The 20,506-nt window shown below is 46.7% G+C and overlaps 2 protein-coding genes across 2 annotated transcripts; one reads left to right on the top strand and one right to left on the bottom strand.

Annotated features, from left to right (window-relative positions):
- Positions 1 to 946: 946 nt before the first annotated feature.
- LACTB (lactamase beta) lies at positions 947 to 10,201 on the top strand. The gene is made up of 6 exons (XM_056866027.1): positions 947 to 1,090; positions 4,220 to 4,286; positions 5,186 to 5,382; positions 5,624 to 5,951; positions 6,986 to 7,151; positions 9,634 to 10,201. The coding sequence occupies exons 1-6, from the start codon at positions 947 to 949 to the stop codon at positions 10,199 to 10,201; spliced, it is 1,470 nt and encodes a 489-aa protein (XP_056722005.1).
- A 3,536-nt stretch (positions 10,202 to 13,737) lies between these two features.
- On the bottom strand, positions 13,738 to 17,011 carry RPS27L (ribosomal protein S27 like; the record flags this gene model as incomplete). The annotated part of the gene is made up of 3 exons (XM_056865878.1): positions 13,738 to 13,862; positions 14,843 to 14,953; positions 16,879 to 17,011. Coding segments are annotated over 3 exons (273 nt in total), but the record flags the coding sequence as incomplete, so codon positions are not given.
- Between the last annotated feature and the right edge of the window lie 3,495 nt (positions 17,012 to 20,506).

Below are 20,506 nucleotides of genomic sequence, written 5' to 3'. Positions count from 1 at the left end.
CAGGAGATCTCCAGGCCCCTCCTGGAGGTTGTAATCAAAGTTACAGTTGTAGGCTTATTATAAAAATGTAAACCACTGACAAAACATATAGTGATTAATATATGTTAACACGTCTGTCACATCCAAACCTCACAAGTTACTGTGCTAAATTGCTGAATGTCAACAATTAACTATAGCTCTGAGGTAAATACCCAGTAGCCGAAGGCTTCTGTGAACAATTGGGGTGGCTGAAGAAGGATCGAAACAGGCATTTTGACCGGTATCCTGTACCACTACCAAACGGATAACAGTCTAGTTCACTACCAGACGGATAACAGCCTAACTGTACTTCAAAAGAAAATCAACATAAAATTAACAAGAACATTATTTTGTGCCATTTTGCAGCTGTATAAAATAAATTTTTTTGGGATGTTATGTACATGGTGAAGCATATAACCATGATACTTCTATGTTAACATTATGCAAACAATAATGTGTCTATAACATATGTCTCATAGTGAATAATTATCATTGTAAATATATTAATCACTATATGTTTTGTCAGTGGTTTACATTTTTATAATAAGCCTACAACTGTGACTTTGATTACAACTACACCGTTGAGATTACTTGTTTGAATACCCTCCTGGAGGTTGGCAAACCTAGCTGGGGGGGGGCTCTGGTGCTGCTGCCCCCCTTCTTAAGGGCGAGGCCGGCCCTGAGCGCACGTGCAGCAAAGCCCCGCCCCATCCCGGAAGCGGGGCGGCCGCGATCGACCCGCTCGGGCGGCGCTTGCTCCTGCCTGGCGGCCCCGCCCGGCAGCGGCGGACGAGGCCCCGCGGGAGGCCCCGCGATCGACCCGCTCGGGCGGCGCTTGCTCCTGCCTGGCGGCCTCCCTTCCCGGAAGCGTCGCCTAGCAGCGGCGGACGAGGCCTAGCAGGGCGGCCGGAGCCTGCCGGGGCGGGCGATGGCGTCGGGGCTGGCGGCGCTGCGGAGGGTGCCGCTGCTGGGGGGCCCCGCGCCCCTCAGGCGCCTGGGGGCCGGAGCCCACGGGGGCCCGCCTCGGCGCGGCTGGCGGCTGGGCGCGGGGCTGGGCCTGGCGGCGGCGGCCGTCGCGGCGGCGGGGGCGGCTGCGAGGGACGGCGGGGAGGAGCGGGCCGCCGGCTTCGCCCGGGCAGCCGACAGCAGCAGGGAGCTCCTCCGGAGGGTCAAGGTGGGCGGGGCCCTCTGGGCATGTGCAGAGTCCTCCCGGGGGGGGGGAGTTATTGCAAGCCTGGTTTTTTATATATAATTTGTTTATAATTTTTATAACATAAAACAATAAAATAATAATAATAAAATAATAACAATAAATAATAATAAAATAATAAAAAATTAAACAGTAAAATATACAATAATTTTATAATATAAAATAATTTTTATAACATAAAACAAACAAATACAATAAAATTAAAAAAAAGAAAATGCAAAAGAGTATCTATATATACTTATTAATACACTCATGGTTACAAAATTATCAAAGTTCAAAAATAAACCAAGATACCCCTTCAACCCTCCACCCGCCTTAAAAAGCGACTTCCGAAGAAGTGTCTAAACAGTTTTAAAAACATCTATTAACAGTAAAATATACAATAATTTTATAATATAAAATAATTTTTATAACAAAACAAACAAATACAATAATAATAATAAAATTTAAAAAAGAAAATGCAAAAGAGTATCTATATATACTTATCAATACACTCATGGTTACAAAATTATAAAAGTTCAAAAATAAACCAATATACCCCTTCGACCCTCCACCCGCCTTAAAAAATGACTTCCGAAGAAGTGTCTAAACAGTTTTAAAAACATCTATTAACAGTAAAATATACAATAATGTTATAATATAAAATAATTTTTATAACATAAAACAAACAAATACAATATTAATAATAATAAAATTTAAAAAAGAAAATGCAAAAGAGTATCTATGTATACTTATTAATACACTCATGGTTACAAAATTATAAAAGTTCAAAAATAAACCAAGATACCCCTTCGACCCTCCACCCGCCTTAAAAAGCGACTTCCGAAGAAGTGTCTAAACAGTTTTAAAAACATCTATTAACAGTAAAATATACAATAATGTTATAATATAAAATAATTTTTATAACATAAAACAAACAAATACAGTATTAATAATAATAAAATTTAAAAAAGAAAATGCAAAAGAGTATATACTTATTAATACACTCATGGTTACAAAATTATAACGTTCAAAAATAAACCAAGATACCCCTTCGACCCTCCACCCACCTTAAAAAGCGACTTCCGAAGAAGTGTCTAAACAGTTTTAAAAATACCTATTAACAGTAAAATATAAAAAAATATTAAAACTAGTTTCTATAACTCACTAATTAAAATAGTAAAATCCATTTTTGCCAGTTTATCCCAATACGTGGCGGCCTTTGCCCAAGTTTTTTTTTTGTTTGTTTGTTAAATTTTCCATATCTTTTCCATGTAGGAACTCCGTTAATTTGGCCATCCTCTTATATATCCATAGTTTCTCATACCACAAGTATGCATGCCATCCAAAACGTAGGTTAAAACCTTCTAATTCTAATATTTTGGTATTTTCTAACAAAATCCAGGTCTTTAACCAAGCGAAACAGGATGCCTCATAATACGTTCTTAAATCTGGTAGCCCTAAACCTCCTGCTTCCTTTGATTCAATTAAATTATTATATACTATTCTGTGTCCTTCTTTACCCCCTAAGAAGTTTAAAATATCTTTTTTTCCAAATTTTAAATATTTTGACCCCTTTTATAATGGGTAGATTTTGAAATAAAAAAAGCATTTTGGGGAGTACCATCATTTTAATTATGCAAGCCTGTTCTTTAGGGCGTCTAAGCATGTGCAGAGTGCGCTCTGCCTCCTTTTATGCTCCCTTGGATGCGTTTCTATGGAAAGGGGGAGGAATAAAAAAATCCCTGGAACAAGTAAGCAATTCTGGATAACGTGTCCTGAGGATGTTGTAGGGATCATAGAGTTGGAAGGGGACCACCAGGGTCAAATCAAATTTGTTTAATACAGGCCGATAAAAATAGAATCGATGCAACAATTAAAACTTCCAGAATATCAATTAACTCATGAGGGGGGGGGAAGGAGAATGAGGAGTTTGTGGGAGAATGGGAGGCATGGAAATTATATTGTGAAAGTGAAATAAATACAGGGGAATGTAAAGGTTATACATTGATCTAATCCAGCAGATGAAGCTAATTGTATTATAATGGAATTTTTATTTTTTTAATTAGGTTAAAGTTTATTTGGATTACTATAACAATAAATATTGTATAAATGAAAGTAACGAAAGTAAGGAAGGGTACAATATAGTAATCTAAAAATATAAGAGGTTGGATTAGAAACTGTAATACAAAAGGGAGTAACGATCTTTAATACCGGATGGAGGAGGGTGGAGGGGGAGTCTAAAAATGTTATTTACAATTAATAGAAGGATGATTTTATTGTAACAAGATGTATTTGGAAAAATAATTTTTTAAATAAAAATACTCATGGGGGAGAACATTTAACATTGTAGAATCACAGAATTATGCAATATCTTATAAAACCTACAGCTAAAAAGCCTATATAATGGCTCCCCCAAGATTTCCTAATCTTGTAGGCTAACCAACCAAATTTGGCAACCTTCCCCTACCAGGGTCGTCTAGTCCAAAGCTTCTTAAAACTGTGAGTCATAGAATCATAGAGTTGGAAGGGACCGCCAGGGTCATCTAGTCCAACCCCCTGCACACTGCAGGGTCACGTAACTGAATGGGGGGGTTGCAAAAATTTGGCAACAAGATTTAATACTTTATGCAAAGATAAACAAGCCTATCCATCTCATTAGTATGCAAATTTGCTTTGGTCTCTGATAAATGGTAAAATTATATGTATACCAAAGAATTGCTTTAAAATAAAATAAAATTTCTTTATGGCTTATTATCAGTAAATGTTTGATTTTTATACCTGTTTTATATACCCCGGGGGGTTGCGTAAAAATTTCTCGGGTGGAAAGGGGTTGCGAGTGGGAAAAGTTTAAGAAGCCCTGATCTAGTCCAAGCCTTCACAATGCAGGAAATACACACATACACACACACCCAGTGACCCCCCCCCCATGTGCACAGTGACTTTCCCAACTGAGGAACTTTTGTATTTAAAAAAAAAAAACAGCCCTGAAACAGTCTTCTGTTTGGACAGGATGAAGTGGGAGCCCCGGGCATCGTGGTCGGCGTGGCCGTGGATGGGAAGGAAGTGTGGTCAGAAGGCAAGTGTGTTTGAAAACTTTTCTTTAGTTGTCTGTGGTTTGTTTTCCCTTCTCCAAAAGCATTGTCGTATAATATTCAACACACAGTTGATGCTGTTAACAATGCAACAAGTGGGAATTTCGGGACAAGAGGCAGTAACGGAGGGAGGCCCTGTTGCTTTTGGTCTGTGTGCTCCAGTGCACCCTTTGGTTTTGAGCAATGACTCCTCCAGTGCTTGGCTTGGCAGTTTGAGGTAGAAGAAGAGTTGGTTTTTATATGCTGATATTCTCCACCACTTGAGGAAGAATCAAACCGGCTTACAATCACCTTCCCCACAACAGACATCCTGTGAGGGCTGAGAGAGCTGTGACTTGTCCAAGGTCACCCAGCTGGCTTCGTGTGTAGGAGTGGGGAAACCAATCCGGTTCACCAGATGAGCCGCCACTGCTCCTGTGGAGGAGTGGGGAATCAAACCCGGTTCTCCAGATAAGAGTCCACTGCTCCAAACCACCACTCTTAACCGCTACACCACGCTGGCTCTCAGGAAAGTTAGTACCCCACTGAGAGGCAGAGGCCTATTTGTGCAGGCTTACAGAGTGGCTTGCATCAAAGAGTAGAAGAAGCGGCTCCCAAGTTTTTGAGCCTGCGGGCACCCGCAAACAGTTCTGGTTCGGCCCATGTTGTTTCCCAGTTGCGTGATTTTTATCTGTTTACTGTATATTGGATTTGGTTTTACTTAAACTGCTTTGAGCTTTTTTTTAGAAAGAGTGGTACAGAAATATATATTTAAAATTCTAATAGGAAAAAAAACAGCGCAGCTATATTTTGAAGCATCTCTGTCAGCCCAGTTGTCTGGTTTGCAGAGCTTTGAAGGAGCGTGCGGCCTGGAATGCCTCCTGACTGTTGCCTCCTCGTTCCCTTGCAGGGCTGGGCTACGCCGACCTGGAGAACCGCGTGCTTTGCAAGCCGGAGACAGTCCTGCGAATCGCCAGCATCAGCAAGCCCCTTACCATGGTTGCCGTGGCGAGGCTGTGGGAGGAAGGCAAGCTGGACTTAGACGCTCCCGTGCAGAAATATGTCCCAGAGTTTCCTGAAAAGGAGTACGAAGGAACCAAGGTAAATGAAGCCATTCCAAAGCATGTGGGTGGTCTGATGGAATTTCTGGGATATCCAGTCAGTGAAGTATCCGTAATCCCAAGCTGAATGGTGAATTGTGGTCTTTTAAGTGTTGGTTCAGCGTTGGATGATTATTGGACTGTCTTCCCTTAAGCCCTGAAAATTGACCGGGGCTACTGCCATTTTCCTGCTTTTTCTATCATGCTGCAGTAATTCGAGCTGATGTCTCTCAAAAACCTAGGTCACCATTACGACGAGGCAGCTTGCCTCCCATCTTAGTGGGATCCGCCACTATGAGAAGGACTCTGCCAAAGTGAAGGAGGAGAAAGAAAAGTTGAACAGAGCTTTGAAAGCAGAAAAGGGTGCCATAAAACTTGACCCGAAAGAGAGAGAAGAGAAGGACTCGGAAGGGATTGGGAAATCCAAGCTGGAGCGCGAAGGCAAAAATTCAAAAGGGGGAAGGAGAAAAAGAGAGTTTGAGAATGAAGAGTATTATCTGAAAGAGAAATATGATAATGTGATTGAGTCGCTCAATATTTTTAAAGACGATCCTTTATTCTTTAAGCCAGGTGAGTCGCAAGTGCACTCGCCCCCAAAGCCTTTGCTGAAGCCGCACGGGCAGGATGCCAAACGGCAGCTTGCCAACCTGGGCCGTTTCAGCCACTCCAGTTTACTCAGCAAGGTGCTTAACAATCCTTCTCCCCCTCACCTGATTTATAGACCATTCTTTTCTGTGCACAAGTTTGATCTCTTCTTGGGGGGTGAGGAATTCATATATGTATTTTGTGGATCTGAACAGACTGACTACTGATGATTCCCCGAATATCTAAATTTGAGTCCAGTAACATCTTAGAGACTACAAGATTTTTTTTTGGGGGGGGGGATATGAGTTTTCAAGAGTCAAAGCTCCCTTCATATCTGAAGAAGGGAGCTTTGACTTTCGAAAGTTCCTACCCCCCCCCCCCAAAATCATGTTGGTTTCTAAGGTTCTGCTGGACTCTAATCTGCCTGCTCTACTTCAGAGCAGCATGGCTGCCCTCTGAGACTAACCCAAACGTGTAAGTCTTGGAGTTTTTCCGAGCTTACGTTAACACCTGAAAAGGACCCCCATCCCCGCCCTGTACACATAACATGGTGAACATACATGCTTACACCAACTTTGCGTGTACACCAGGTTGTAAGAAATAGTTAACGCCCCTTCACTTCAGAAATAAAACTGGGACTGGCACCTGGATAAATGTGAGGCTTAATCTGCACTTTCAACCGTACACCTCTTGGATGTAATGGGAGAACTGCTCAAACGCATGCAAAGAAAAATCATGTCTGCTGTGTGCAGAACGGTGTGTGCATTCCTTGTCAAGCATGGACAGGGCTTATATCCAAGTGTGCTGGGTCTGCTTCTGTGATTGCTGGGAGAGCTGCCATGTTGACATTTTAGACCTGTAGGCAACCTTGTAAAGGAAGTTGTTTGCTTTATCTTTCCCATCATCACTTAGCAGACAGGCCCCTTTTATTGGGGGGGGGGCTAAGAGATAGAACATGGATCACATCGTGATATCAGTGTGTAAAGGGGCCTTTCTGCCTTTCCTTCCCTTTCTTCCAGGGAGTCAGTATTTGTATTCTACCCACGGCTTTACTCTTCTGAGTGCCGTCGTGGAGAGAGCTTCGGGTCATAAATTCACCGAATACATGTTGAAAATATTTCACGACCTGGATATGTTGGCAACTGTCCTGGATGACAACGAGCCGCTGATCTATAACAGAGCAAGGTAAAGGGGGGCCTGTCATTTGGGGCTGAATGAAATGGGGTGTTGTGCAGAGCATCTGTCTGTTTGTGTGGGTGCCTTTATACGGCGCTTTCTCCTTACAAGAGCCCACTTCTCACAGCTGTGCCAGCTGTTTCCCAGTGACTAAACACCATCAGAATAGTTTTCTCTCTTACCAGTCTGGAGTTAATGTGGCATATAGGAATTAAACAAGCAATTCCCTTGGCACATCTCAAGAGGATTCAGAGCCCTTGGGTTGGCAGGTTCTTTGTAGAGGCCATTTAGTCCAACCCCCTCCTCAGCGTAGGAACCCCCCCAAGCTAGACTGTTCCTGACAGGTGTCCCATCTCCACCCACTTCCCAGGCCGAATTGCTCGCACCATTAGGAACTTTCTCCCAGTCAAAAACTGGCATCTGCCCTCCTGTTACTGAAGCCCATCGCCTCTAGTCTTGTCCTCTGCAGGAGCAGCAGAAAATTGGCTTTTGCCTCCGCCCCGTGCTTCCCCTTCCAATCACTGTTCAGTAGTCCCTTTGAAACAAACTACTTCAGTGGCACTGCACGTCTTCATCCTGATCCAGGGAAGAGAACCACGGGTAGAAGCAGCTTCCGCCTGCATTTTCCACACGGGATCTGGAACTGCAGACGTTGATCGGATGATGTTTTTGGGGCGCCTCTGCAGCAGCACCCGTCTCCTCTGTTTCCACCTCCGATATAGCAGTGGGTGTAACTGAACACCCGGGAGATCCGGAAAGTGAAGACAAGTTTATAAATGGAAATTGGTCTCACAGGGCATGCAAAGTAAAGGGTGGGGGGGGGGGCCTTAACAGGAGGGAACTTTGCAGGGTTGAGGGCGAGGCTCTAATATGAGCGAGTGCTGTCCCCTTGTGACTCCTGTTACGAATCTGCAACTGGAGGCCGTGAAATAATGGAATGAGCACGGGGCCTTCTCAAGAAGCTCAGGGCAGGGAGGTGAGAGAGAGGGAGGCCAGGTATGAATGCTCGGTTCCCTCACCTTTCTTCCTGTAGTTGCACTTTCGGTGCAACTTAACGGTGCTGAACCCGGATCAGCCGTGCGTCTTGGAAGCAGCCAGCACGTAGCCGGGGCCTCACTTCCTCCCGAGAAAGCAAGTCATTCCTAGATTTGTTTTCTTAACGAGTGTCGCCAGCCCACTGCTCACCTACGACAGGAAAGAGCGGAGTTCTGTTAACTCTGTGGCAGGAAGACCCATCTGGGTAAGGGAAGGGGTTGGTACTTTACACAGTCTGTTTGTTAAAACTGTTACTGTGCAAAAGGCCTGGCCATGGATGTGAAGGTCTCCCCCCTGGATACCATGGCAGGGAACCCTGGGAGGGGGCTTCTGCAGTACATCCTGTTTATTTACACAATTTCCTTGGATTCCCGGGGGCTTTCCCATCCCCCTGCATGGAGGTGCTTCCTCCACGCTTTCCTTTCTTTGCAGCTCTGAGGACTAGAACGATTTGGAGCTTAGCAAGCACTGAAGCATGGAATACAGAGAGCCATCTTTGCAGTCACCCTCTTTCCCAGTCTGTGGGGCTGGGTTTGCCTTTTCTTCCAGTCTTTCCCAGCCCCCTTGTTTCCCAGTTTACCTCCTGCCCAGCGTAGGGCTCCACACAGAGCAGGAATTTGAACCGAAGGTTCATCGATCAAGGGAGAATCTCCCGTCTCCAGGGCACCATGCTGGGGGGTGGAGGGGCATCCTTGTTTTGTTTCTGTTGCTTCACCGCAACTCTCGCACGTATCCTGCTGGCCATGTTCCCTCAAATGCAGCTGCATGCTGAGATGCGGAGCTGGGCAGCAGTCAGTCCGGCTAACAGCCTCACAGTCCTGCATGCCGTACCTACGGAGCAAGGCCTCCCCAGTTAAAATGGTCATGTTCTTGCACAGCTCCTGGAGTCCTTGTGGTCCTCTGCGTGGCCGGATTCTGCCAGATAACTGGCCTGAGAACACGGCGGAGTTAACAGTGGGCAAGAGAACTGTCATGTGACTCCAGAAACAGGAAGTTCCCAAGTGGAAGTGGTGAATACCTTCCTGTTTGCAGGGTTTAAATATCTCTTTGGCCACCCTCTTGCCCTCCAGTTGCCCTGAACAGGTGATCATGGCCTCTCAGATACTGGGTTCTTCTTATAGCCTGTTGCTTATTGGTAGAGTGTGTGCTTGGCATGCAGAAGGCCCCAGGTTCAATCCCCGGCATCTCCAGTTAAAAGGACTATGCAAGTAGGTGATGTGAAAGACCCCTGCCTGGAGAGCCGCTGCCAGTCTGAGTAGACAGTACTGACTTTGATGGCCCAAGGGTCCGATTCAGTAGAAGGCAGGTTCATGAGAACCTTCAACCTCCCCATAGGGCGCTTCCTCTTCTGCAGTTTCTAAAAGGAGCCTCTGCGTACCTGATAGGCTACATCTGAATAAAATCGGGACTTCATTTTTCTTGGTGGATGACAATCCTTCTTGGATCTCCCTTCCAGGTATTATACCCACAACAAAAAAGGCCAGTTGGTCAACACGCCCTACGTGGACAATTCCTACAAGTGGGCTGGCGGAGGCTTCCTGTCGACCGTGGGGGACCTTCTCAAATTTGGGAACGCCATGCTGTACGGCTATCAGCTTGGGTGGTGGCAAAATCTCGCCCCCGGCCTCCTTCCCGGTTATCTCAAGCCCGGCACCATAGAGATGCTGTGGACAGCCGTGCCAAAGACAGAGGCGTCCTGGAGCAAAGATGACAGATACGGAATGGCGTGGCAGGTTGTGGAGAAGAAACCGGCCTACGGCTTCTGCAGGGAGCCGCGAAACTATGCCTACCACTGTGGGGGAGCGGTGGGGGCAAGTAGCGTCCTGCTCATTCTTCCTGAGGAGTGGGACTCTGGGGCGGCCCCAGGCAGCAGCATACCGATGCCACCCAGGGGCGTGGTGGTAACCATTATTTGTAACATGCAGTCCATTTCTCTTAGCAAAACCGCTCTAAAGATCGCAATGGAATTTGAAAAGGACAAGTCAGGAAAATGTACTGATAAAAACGGCTCCCACTGCAATTGAGCAAAGGCTCCGAACGAAAAGCGGGGAGTTGGGTCCCCTGGCAAACGTTCCCACCGCATTGAAAGGATCCTTTCACATAACTAAAAGTGCCCCCCTTCTCTTTGCTGGGATTTGACACTCAGGGGGGGCTGCCATACGGTCCAAGCACTGCCCGGTTGGAGAGGGAAAGGGGTTTCCAAGAAGTGTCTCCACTGCAAACTGCCAAACCCGTTGCCGGTGATTAGTTTTTTCGCCTGAGGCCGAACGAGACGGCTCTTGGATCACTTTGCTGCCGCTTTCTCTGCTTGCTGCAGCTTCCGTTGAGGTGCCTAATCCAGTGTCTTCCTTGGTCGCCTTCCCGGGGAAGCCTTTCTTACGTGGCCAGGTTTGCCCATCCTTTCTCAGTAGAGATTTCTGGAGTTCAAAATCGTGTTGCCAACACTGACTGTTCTGGTGAAAGCAGACGCCGGTTGTAGCTGCGCCACCAGCAGGGGCGGAACGGAGGTCTCTTTGGTGCGAGTTCACTTCTTTCGAGCCGGCTTTTGTTAAGTCGAGGAAGGCAGCGAGGTAGTGGGCAGCCGCAGTCAAGACTTCCGTTTGGCTCCATTGGAGTCACCGGACGGCCGAAGAGGACGTGGGTGAGTTAGGCCCCTTCTCCCTGCTGAGGACGCAAGTGGGACTACGTCCCAGTTTGCTGCATGACTGCAGAGGCCCCTGGTGGTGCGGTACGTGTGAGTCCTGCAGTAGATGCTTGGCACGGAACCTGAATGTTGAACTGATAAAGGGATGCAGTTTTTAAAGAGCTTGCTGGCTCAGTGGTGTTTCTTGGGACTTGAGGCTGACTCGAGCCTGGGATTTCTTGGAATATTGGTCACGGTCCAGGCCTTCCGTTTTGTGATCGGGATAGCGAAATGACATTTGGCTTCAGTGTTTGTCGAGCCTGGCTTCTTGCGTGGGTGGGTGCGCAGTAACAGAAGCCAAATGTCCCATCGCCACCAGGCGCCAAGGGTTTCCATTACGCCTTGTTCAGATGTCATCCTGTTTCTTGCCCTTTTCCAAATCCCTGCCTACAGATTTGATTCTCAGATTTACAGGGCAAGCATCAGGCGGCAATCCTGTGTGTATTTACTTGGGAGAAAAGCCCCGTTGAATTAGAGGGACTTCATGTCTGAGTAAATGTGCATAAATTCAGGCTGGAAGATTATCTGGCAGTATTTATCTTGTTTGTTTCAAACACAAATCCAGCACTGTAGTGTTGAAGCTGCCCTGAACCCTTCCGTTTGTGGGTGTCTCGGCCGCTTGGAATTCTTCCGAGGGAGGCTTCAACGCACCCACGGGAGTGCCGGTGACCCCTTCTTTGCTTCCTTTGGCCTGCTGGCCATCCGTCCAGTGGTTGCAGAGAGGACGCTTCCTTTTTTTGCTTGGTCCTTGGACAGGCTTGGACTTCTTTCCTTAGTTGGTGAGAGAATGCCGAGTCCAGTCCTGATTTTCTTCCTCCTCACTTTGGTGATGTTTTCCCCCAGGCCCTTCCTTCAGCGGGATCGTGGCCCAGCCAAAACTGTGCCACAATAATCCAAATGATAGACTGCATTTTCTTTACCGTATACAGCCACGTTAAAGAAACAAATTAAAATGCTCCTGTTCACATGGTAAGATCTGTGGTGGAGGTACTTGAAAGAACCATGCTCTTACCATGGTGTCTCTATGCTCTGTTGGATAAATGGATGTTTTTGTACTCTTTTGGGGGGTGCAGGACAAACTTGCTGAATGCCAAAATCATGATTATGATTAAAATACAAAAGAGGACATTCTTAAGCTGTAGCAGTGTGGAGAGAAACCGAATGATGCTGCGTTTTCTTACTCTTCCATGTAGGGATGACCTGATCAGAAACTGCTCAAATTCTCTTTAAAATTAGGTCTGTCACAATATCAGTGGAGATAACATTGGTCATATTTCTGTATTTTTTAACAAATGAAACCATTAAAATCATTCTGTAAAGGCGGGCAGGGGATTATCTTTGGTTTGGGGTATGCCATGACCTCTGGGGTCCCACCATATGGACAGTGTTCAGAATCCCCCCCCCCTTTGACATTTGGCCGAACTGTTATTGGCGGTTCCTAATCATGTGCTATTCCTAGTTAGATTGCTTACCAGTTGTGATTGGCCTTACATAGGCCTTAACCAATAAACACTTTATATTTTTGACTGAGTGTTCAACTGGCATTCCTTGTACCACCTTCATGTATCTCTCTGGATGTGAAAGGTTTTGACTGTGGAATGTGGGATTTCTTTGTCACTTCAGAACCATATCAAGTGACATTTGCCATGGATATCCAAGGTGACTTCATCTGTTGAAAGAGTGGAAGGTAAAATCTGACTGACTCAACCCACAAACTTATTCAACACCAGCAAACTGGTGGCTAGACATTTAAGAAATTAACACATCTCTACTTTTATCTGTGTAACTGGTACCGTTTGTGTTCTGGTATAATGAGAGCCCTGAACGCCTGCAGTTCTTGTATCAAGTAGTTTATTGATTCTGGTACAATCAAAATTGAAAAGCACAAAATACAGTTTCAGTCAGGAAAAGCAACATATCTGCTGAAGATGCCTCCACTTCGAAAGGAGGCCCTCTTGGCTTACCAAGAGGTGCCAGAACGGTCAACCAAGATTTCTTTAGACATCTGTACACCTGCATTGCTGGACATATTTTGTATACTAGTTAAGATGTAGTTTGTGGTAATCACAGCGGCGGCAGCAGAGATCCTCCTTATTGAAGGTAATTTGTAGTGGAAGGGCTACTTTGTTTGACAACTTGGAAGTGTCAACAACTCTAATCCCTTTTCTTTTGCCGCTTGTCCCCAGTTTTACCACTGCAGGGATTGGTTTGACCACCTGGTCACAGCTGATGAGCTGTTTCTCCTAACTGCCCAGGAGAGATTAAGAGCAATGCATGCGCATGGGGGCAGAAGGCCTGATCTGCAAAGGGCAGCGCTTCGCAGTCTGCATCAGAGCAACCAGAACCATTTAACGGGGTTGCATCTTAGCACAAATTGTCAATGAAACTATAACTGCAGTTCAGGCCGGCTCCAGTGAGAGTTCTGAATGACTGAACTGCCAGAAACTGATGACTACCATCTACGGGGCGCTCCTTTGCGGCAAAGTCCGACTGCAGCAAAACGGCAGCTGTGTGACAATGCGCCACGCTGATGCTTGTGCGCAGCTTCTCTGCCTTCCTGTCCCACGCCTCCACCACAACGGGCCTGGCCCCACACCTGCAAAACTCGCAGTCTTTCAAACGCGAGTACCCACTTTCCGGGGAGCTCCCTCACACTGGTTCTGCAAGACTGCATTTCTTTGCCCATAGTAAGAAATCAATACCGGAAAAAAGGAAAAGAAATGCAGGAAGCGTATTCAGTTTGATTTTTGTAATTAATAGCCCTACCCACAATAAAAGCTATAAAAATAGAGTTCAGTTACCCCTTGACACAAAGAAGGGGGAAATCTGCACCTAAGACAAGAGGTCCACCCTTGCGGATTAAATGCTTTTTGTTTGTTTGTCAAGCGAAACAGAATTAACTTTGCTAGATTCAGCTGCGGTGTTGTCAGTCGGGTAAGGCTTCCACGGCATGTGCAGCAGCAGAGGAATTGCTCAGTGCTGCTTTCTTCTAAATGAGCAACCTGGCAAGAAAGTAGAAAGGGCATCAGACACAGGAAAGAGACACTCTAGACGATCGGGGCTGCTGGCATTTTCCTCTGGCCAAACCCATCATTGCAAATTCTGAAGAGCTGACCAGCACAGCATTTGCTTTTCCTTGAAAGCATCAAAGAAAAGAGCTAACAAGCCTTCCTTGCCAAATGGATATCCCAAGAAGGAAGCACCTTCTGTTCAGCATCATTCTTTCTCCCTGCAGTTTTACACACACGGCGAGCGGGGTGGCGGGGGGAAGTGGCAAAAGGTATTGCGAGGAACAAACTTCCTTGTTTTCAAGTCTGCTGAAACACTGATGCAATTTCTTCTCTTGAGGAAATTCTGCGGAATTAAAATTCACCTCTAAAAGAAGAAATTGATTGAAGAAGTACGCCAAGCAAACTGCTAAGAAACCATCCCAACCGTAACCTCCTGTATTTTGGACAGAGTCACCGGCCTTGCTTTAGTGAATAGTTCTGGGAATCTGCTTAGCTCTGCTCCTTCTGGAGCTCAGAATACAACCTTCTTACAGAGCACCCTTCTGTTTGTTCTTACGTTTCGTTTTGAAGAGAAAATCAAAGCACCATCGTTTTAGTGGCAGGGTGGTCTGGTGTGGGGCACGTTATGTGCGAAACTGCTGAAATGCCACGTCTGACAGCTGGCCCACGTAGCCCAGTAGTATCATCTCTGCCTAGCAGTGCCTTCCCAAGGACTTAAAACAGGAGTCCTTCCAGGGCCTGTTGGCCTACATTTCTTTAACTGGAGAAGTTGGGATCTTCCCCAGCAAAACAAAAAGTTCTGCTGCTGAGCTATGAGCCCTCCCCATGAATTCTAGAGTCTGCAAGTAATGTCGGAGAGGAATGTGCAAGAATTTGTTAAATAATCATAAAAGTATAACTGCCCAGCGAGGTTAACGTCATGGCCGAGCGGTGTGTCTGGCTTCAAGGGGCCGGGTGCAGCCCTCTCCTACCTTCCGTGAGTCTGGCTTTGCCTCCCGTAGGCTGGCACAAGACGGTTGAGCATCCGACACATGGAACCACCATCTGGGCGTGGCTGAACACCGTGGTGATCTTGTAGCATCCTGAATTTTAAAAACATACGTTTCTCATTCAAATAGTTCCGCACATTGGACTGGGGTACGACACGTAAAGCCAGGTCTTCCCAGGGGTCCCTAATGTGGCCTCTGCAACACTTCCAGAAGCATGCAGAATTTATGTTTTTCACATGAGAAGAAAAAATGTCAGGACAATCGCTGGGTGGGTGGGGGGTAGATTTGGCTTTCCATCGCATTCAGGTTTGACACTGCGTCAGACTGTCTGTTGGCTCTCAGAAGCTTACAAAGCTGGTTTCTTGGCCTCCAGGTGACATTCTGTATGGACCGGTCAGTATCTTTCCATCTTACCCTGAGGGCCAACTTGAACATGGCACGCAGCCTAGATCCTGGCCCATTCGCATAGGGAGTGCTGGACAGAGTGGCAGGTCTGCAGCCTTATATGACAAGAAACTGGTAGGGACACAAAACGTTCTCTCCCCCACACCCCCAGACACTGGCCAGGAGCAACAGCTGCCTGCCTGATGAGCAACATTTGGCTAGAGCCCCCCCATACTCAAGCCCACACATTTGGTGCAGTTTGCATCACCCACACAAGAAATACAAAGAAGGAAAGTTAGAACCTTTTGTCCCTTAAACCAGTTTCCCCTAATGAAGAAGTCCCCCTGAGCTAGCGGTGCTGGTTACCCTGGAGTCCTGTGGTATCTTTGGTGACCAACAACAAAAGGCCTTGTGGAATCACCTTTCATGGGCCAGAGAAGCAGGGAGTGCTGACTTATTGATGAGAAGAGTAACCCATCTGGGCCTCTTCGGAGACTTGGCCAGGACGCAAGAGGACTCTGGCATCATCAGCAGCTCCCTACACGGAGTAGCAAATCACCTTTGAAACTGAATGGAGCTTCTGAAACCATCGGCAATGCAGGGTAGTGGTCAGTTCGTGCTCGAACAAATACTGTTTTGGGAACGTGCATGCCTGACGTATATCTAATTCACTCTTTGTTTACTCTTTGGCTAACAGCTGTGCCGAGATAAAAAGAACTCCCCGGTTGGGTGTTTTTCCTCCTGCAAAGGATATGTTGTGGCTTAAGGGAGAAAAAACCAGAGCTGTATCTTAAGGCAGTCGCTGACCAAAGAGTGGGAATGCAAAAGCCTGCAAGGCAGGGATTGCAGAGAGGTATCCAGCCGAGAGAGGAGACTTCAAGGCAGGTCATGTATTTATAGCTCCACGCTCCTGCCCTGGCCGGCCACTTCTCTCTAAGACTTCCTGAAGACAGGAGAGATCACATACCCAGTGCTGGGTTTTCCTGGGCTGCTCACACGTAAGGCCGAGCTTTATTCTTTTCTGCTTTTATCACCTGCTCTTGCTTCCCACTGTGGTGTGCACAGATTGCACATAATAATTTGATCCCTACACACAGTATCTCTCTTGAATTGCACTGCCACGTACAAAATCTTTATGAGGAGAGCTATTAACACAGTTTGACCTTCAGCATGAAATGTTCTGATACGTAGCAGCGATATTTCAGAAGTGAAAACAGGAAACGAGCCACGTCAGCAATTGTGATTGTGCCCGCAGCAGCCATTGTTCCGTACTGCAGGAGAGATCGAACATCACGTTTCCCCAAAGCGGAACGAGGGGGTTTCCCCATCTAAATTAAACGTGTTTGGTACCAGGGGAAAAAAGCAGTAGTGGTGTAGCTCCGTTACGAGCTACATATTGGAATACTAAAACCATTGAGTGGATCATGTTACAATTCCTTCTGGAGACATCTACTGGCCTGAGTAGTCTTGCCATCACTGAGAGCAAGGTGGATGATGCAGGTAACTTAGTCAAGGAAACAAAAAGTCTCTTTCCTCTTCCCTTGGTTGCACTCTTATCCCCCAAGAAGAGGGAACTACCTCACTGCACACTGATTTCTGTAGCCCATAAGAGAGCATCTTGAAGACAAAATTACCTGGACACTTGACGTCCATGAAGTAGGAATTTGGGCTCTGCACCAGGCGTTTCTTTTTGTGTTTCCTCTTCTCCTCCTCTAAGGATGGGTGGATCAAGTCTCTAGCCACCTGAACAAGATACCCAAAGGCAAGTTATTTCACTGGACAAAACAAAGCAGGGCTCTGGTGCCCAGCCCCATGAGATCCTTTCTAGTGACTGTCCTGCCGGGCCTGTCTTCCTTGGCTTGAGAGATCTGCTGCCCAAAGGCTCAAAGTGTTTGCCAGTTCTAAAGCCAGCCACTGTTAACAGCAGTTGGGCTTCTGCTGCAAGCAGCCTTGCCGAGAAAGCAGCCTGAAGAATGTAATCCTTTCAAATCCCCCATGCACCAAAGTATACCACGGAAGAATCACACTAGAAAGGTCTGGTGCTAGGAAGCAGAAGGAAATTGCCCTGTACCCCTCCCCCTGCTTTCCAGCCAAGGGAAAAGGAGGGAGACCCCCTCACCAGCCCCCTCCTAGTCTTTCCACCCCACTCAGACAGACAATGGTGCTTCAGTCCTACTGCTTGTAACATCCCCTTCCTTAGGCTAAGATTGTCGCAGCTGGATCTGAGAAGGGCCCCAATTCTGATGCTGGGGGCTGTGCGAAAGGAGCCATTTGGCTTCTCAGAGAGTTCTGTTCCCGTTGACGCACAGGCCGAACTGCCCCTTCCGCACAGCCCCCCCCCCCATCGTCAGAATCGGGGCCCTTCTCAGATCCAGCTGCGACAATCAGTTAATTGATGGTTTTGCAGCTGGGTCCGACGCAGGTTGCAACGGGTTGAAATTAAATCAAAAGAGTTTCCGTCTAGACATCAGGAAGAACTTTCTAACAGAGCAGTTCCTCGGTGGAACGGGCTTCCTCGGGAGGTGGTGAGCTCTCCTGGAGGTTTTTAAGCAGAGGCTAGATGGCCATCTGTCAGCCATGCTGATTCTATGTCGGCAGATCATGAGAGGGGAGGGCATCTTGGCCATCTTCTGGGCATGGAGTAGGGGGTCACTGGGTGTGTGTGTGTGTGGGGGAAATAGTTGTGAATTCCCTGCATTGTGCAGGAGGGTTGGACTAGATGACCCTTTCAGTCCCTTCCAACTATTTATGATTCTAAGATATTGGTGAGTGCAGAACTGGGGTGCTTTAGATAGTTCTGTCCCTTTTGACACATGCCCCCCCCCCCGCACTTTGGTTTTTGCAGCTGGGTCTCTCACCAGGTGGAGGCAGGTGTCACTTGATAGCAGGAGGAGGCCTGGAGGGGGCTGCACACGGCAGTTGGCAAAGGACCCCCAAGTCTATTACTCCTGGGGGCGCGATGCAAAGGGAGGGGGAAACCCCTCATGCCTCCCCCCATTTAAGTTGCTCCTAGACCTAGGAAGACCCTGGGACTTCCCTTAGATAACAGGGCACGCCCCCCCCGTGATTGACAGCCAAGCTGATGCTCCTCCCTCTCCCCCAGCTATTAACCCAGGCCGCCTCCCCCCCCCATCTGGCCTACTCACAGGCATGTTGTTTCGCGTTTTCCCTTCCGCCGCCTTGCGTCGAGCACGAGCCTTTTCCCCACGCACAGGCGCAAGCCCCGCCCCCCGCCTCGTCTCCAAGGCGACGCCCCCTTCCAAGGCGGGTTCTTTCCCCGCCTCTCTCTCCGCCGTCTCTAGGAGTTGAGACTCTGTGGTTGGAGCGTCTCGGCTCCGTCAGAAGGTCGGTTGCCCCCACCCCCCCCTCTGTATTATTTTTTTCTCCTTTTTTTCCTGTGTGAAACACCTCCCCCTCAAAAGAAAAGGCTCAAATATTTGTCGTTTGGAAAAAAATAAAATAAAAAAGGGATTGTTTCCCCGATGTCTTTTTTAGTCCCGCCCACCTTCTGGTTGTATGAATCTAACTGGTCATAAGGAGGCCGAGTGACAGCGCGCCCACCGGCCTTTCCACCAATCAGTGCAGAGAGAAGGGCTGCTCTCCTGTCCCTTTTTTCTTCTTCCTTGATTGACAAGGCAGGGGGCGCTCGCCTTGAGAACCCTACTTCTGCCCACGTGGGCTTTTTTTTTTTTTTGTATCGCTTCATTAAATGTATTAAATTCATTAAATTTACAGCAGAGTCATGCTTGAACGGATGAGCATTTATCGATTTAAATGTTTCTTTCCTCTTTAGTTGGAATGATTTTTTAAAATAATATTTTATTTATTTTATATTAGGGGTACAGAAGGAAAAAAGGATGGGTAATCGATCATAAAGGGATTTCCGTCTAAGGATAAAAAGAAAAACCGCATAAACGCTTCATCTTAAAAGATTAATCTAGCAGACTACATTGTAACTTTTATAACTTTTGTGCTAGCTATTATCCGGGCAAGAATACAAATCCATTCAAAGAATAACCATCTTATATGTTTTGTAACTGTCCAAACAATTTTCTGCCCTGCAATGGGAGGCTGCCTTATGGTTTTATAGTGTTTAAAGGATGGATTCCCCCCCCCAAAAGGTGTAGGTGCCATGTCTGATTGGCTCCACAAAGTATAAAAATACTTAAATAAGACACAGTAAGCAAAAAGAATAAAATAGACAAAATTCAGACCCAGGATGGAAACAGCCCACCAATCGTTTGGCCTAAGGCGTGCTGATTATTGGACATTCTCAAAAGCTCACCCCCCCATCTTGTCGGTCTCTAAGGTGCTACTAGACTTGAATCTAGCTGCTTGGATATCGTTAGCGTCTTGGAGGTTTGTTGGTTGCTTTTAAAGAGCAAATAAAAATAGCAAATGTGAGTGTGTGATTATTAATTTTCTCTGATAAAAACCCTCCTCCGAGTGCAGTTGGTGTCTATTGTTGTCTGTGTTTGCAATTGAATGCTAAGTAGGATTCGCATACTGCAGTCTGTTCAAACACCTCTTTCCCCTTTCAGAGCAAAATTCCCAGGGGACTAAAAACCGCCTGGACCCATAAAGAGCTCCTTTTAATATGCAGACTACCAATAGCTGATGAAGATGTGAGGTACAAGGCTTGTGAACGCTTAGAAAAACATTGGGTGTGATCCCCTTCTGAAGTCAGTGGATGCTGCTGTTGACCTCTGTGGAAGGCCACTCATCAAAGAATGATTAAAGGTGCATTTTTATGCTAGGGCTGAGCAAAGGGGCAGAATTGGTGGGCAGTTTGGTGCTCATCACCTGTCTGTGTCAGTTCTGAAAATGAGCAAAATTTTATGTGACGACTTCAGCAGTCTGTAAAACACAACAATGTCATTGGTTCTTGTAGGTTATCCGGGCTATGTAACCGTGGTCTTGGAATTTTCTTTCCTGACGTTTCGCCAGCAACTGTGGCAGGCATCTTCAGAGTAGTAACAGAGTAGTTACTACTCTGAAGATGCCTGCCACAGTTGCTGGCGAAACATCAGGAAAGAAAATTCCAAGACCACGGTTACACAGCCCGGATAACCTACAAGAACCAATGAACTCTGACCGTGAAAGCCTTCGACAATACAACGTCATTTTACTGATTTATAAGCCAGGCATCAAGCCAGAACAACACATGCACGCTGTATGAAATATGGGCCAGGGACCACCAGTAGGTTGTTCCCAGCTAAGGGGCCGTGGCTCAGTGGCAGAGCATCTGCTTGGCATGCAGAA

The sequence above is a fragment of the Euleptes europaea genome, chromosome 20 (genome assembly GCF_029931775.1).
Source record: "Euleptes europaea isolate rEulEur1 chromosome 20, rEulEur1.hap1, whole genome shotgun sequence".
In the NCBI taxonomy this organism is placed as follows: domain Eukaryota; kingdom Metazoa; phylum Chordata; class Lepidosauria; order Squamata; family Sphaerodactylidae; genus Euleptes; species Euleptes europaea.
The sequence above is the reverse complement of the archived record's forward strand: the minus strand, read 5'-3'. Positions and strand labels throughout refer to the sequence as shown.

Bases quoted from the DNA above. Each gene is read 5' to 3' on its own strand.
- LACTB (XM_056866027.1), top strand. From the start codon at position 947: ATGGCGTCGGGGCTGGCGGCGCTGCGGAGGGTGCCGCTGCTGGGGGGC. The intron at 5,383-5,623 runs GTAAATGAAGCC...TCAAAAACCTAG, and splicing joins AGGAGTACGAAGGAACCAAG to GTCACCATTACGACGAGGCA. The intron at 7,152-9,633 runs GTAAAGGGGGGC...TCTCCCTTCCAG, and splicing joins CTGATCTATAACAGAGCAAG to GTATTATACCCACAACAAAA.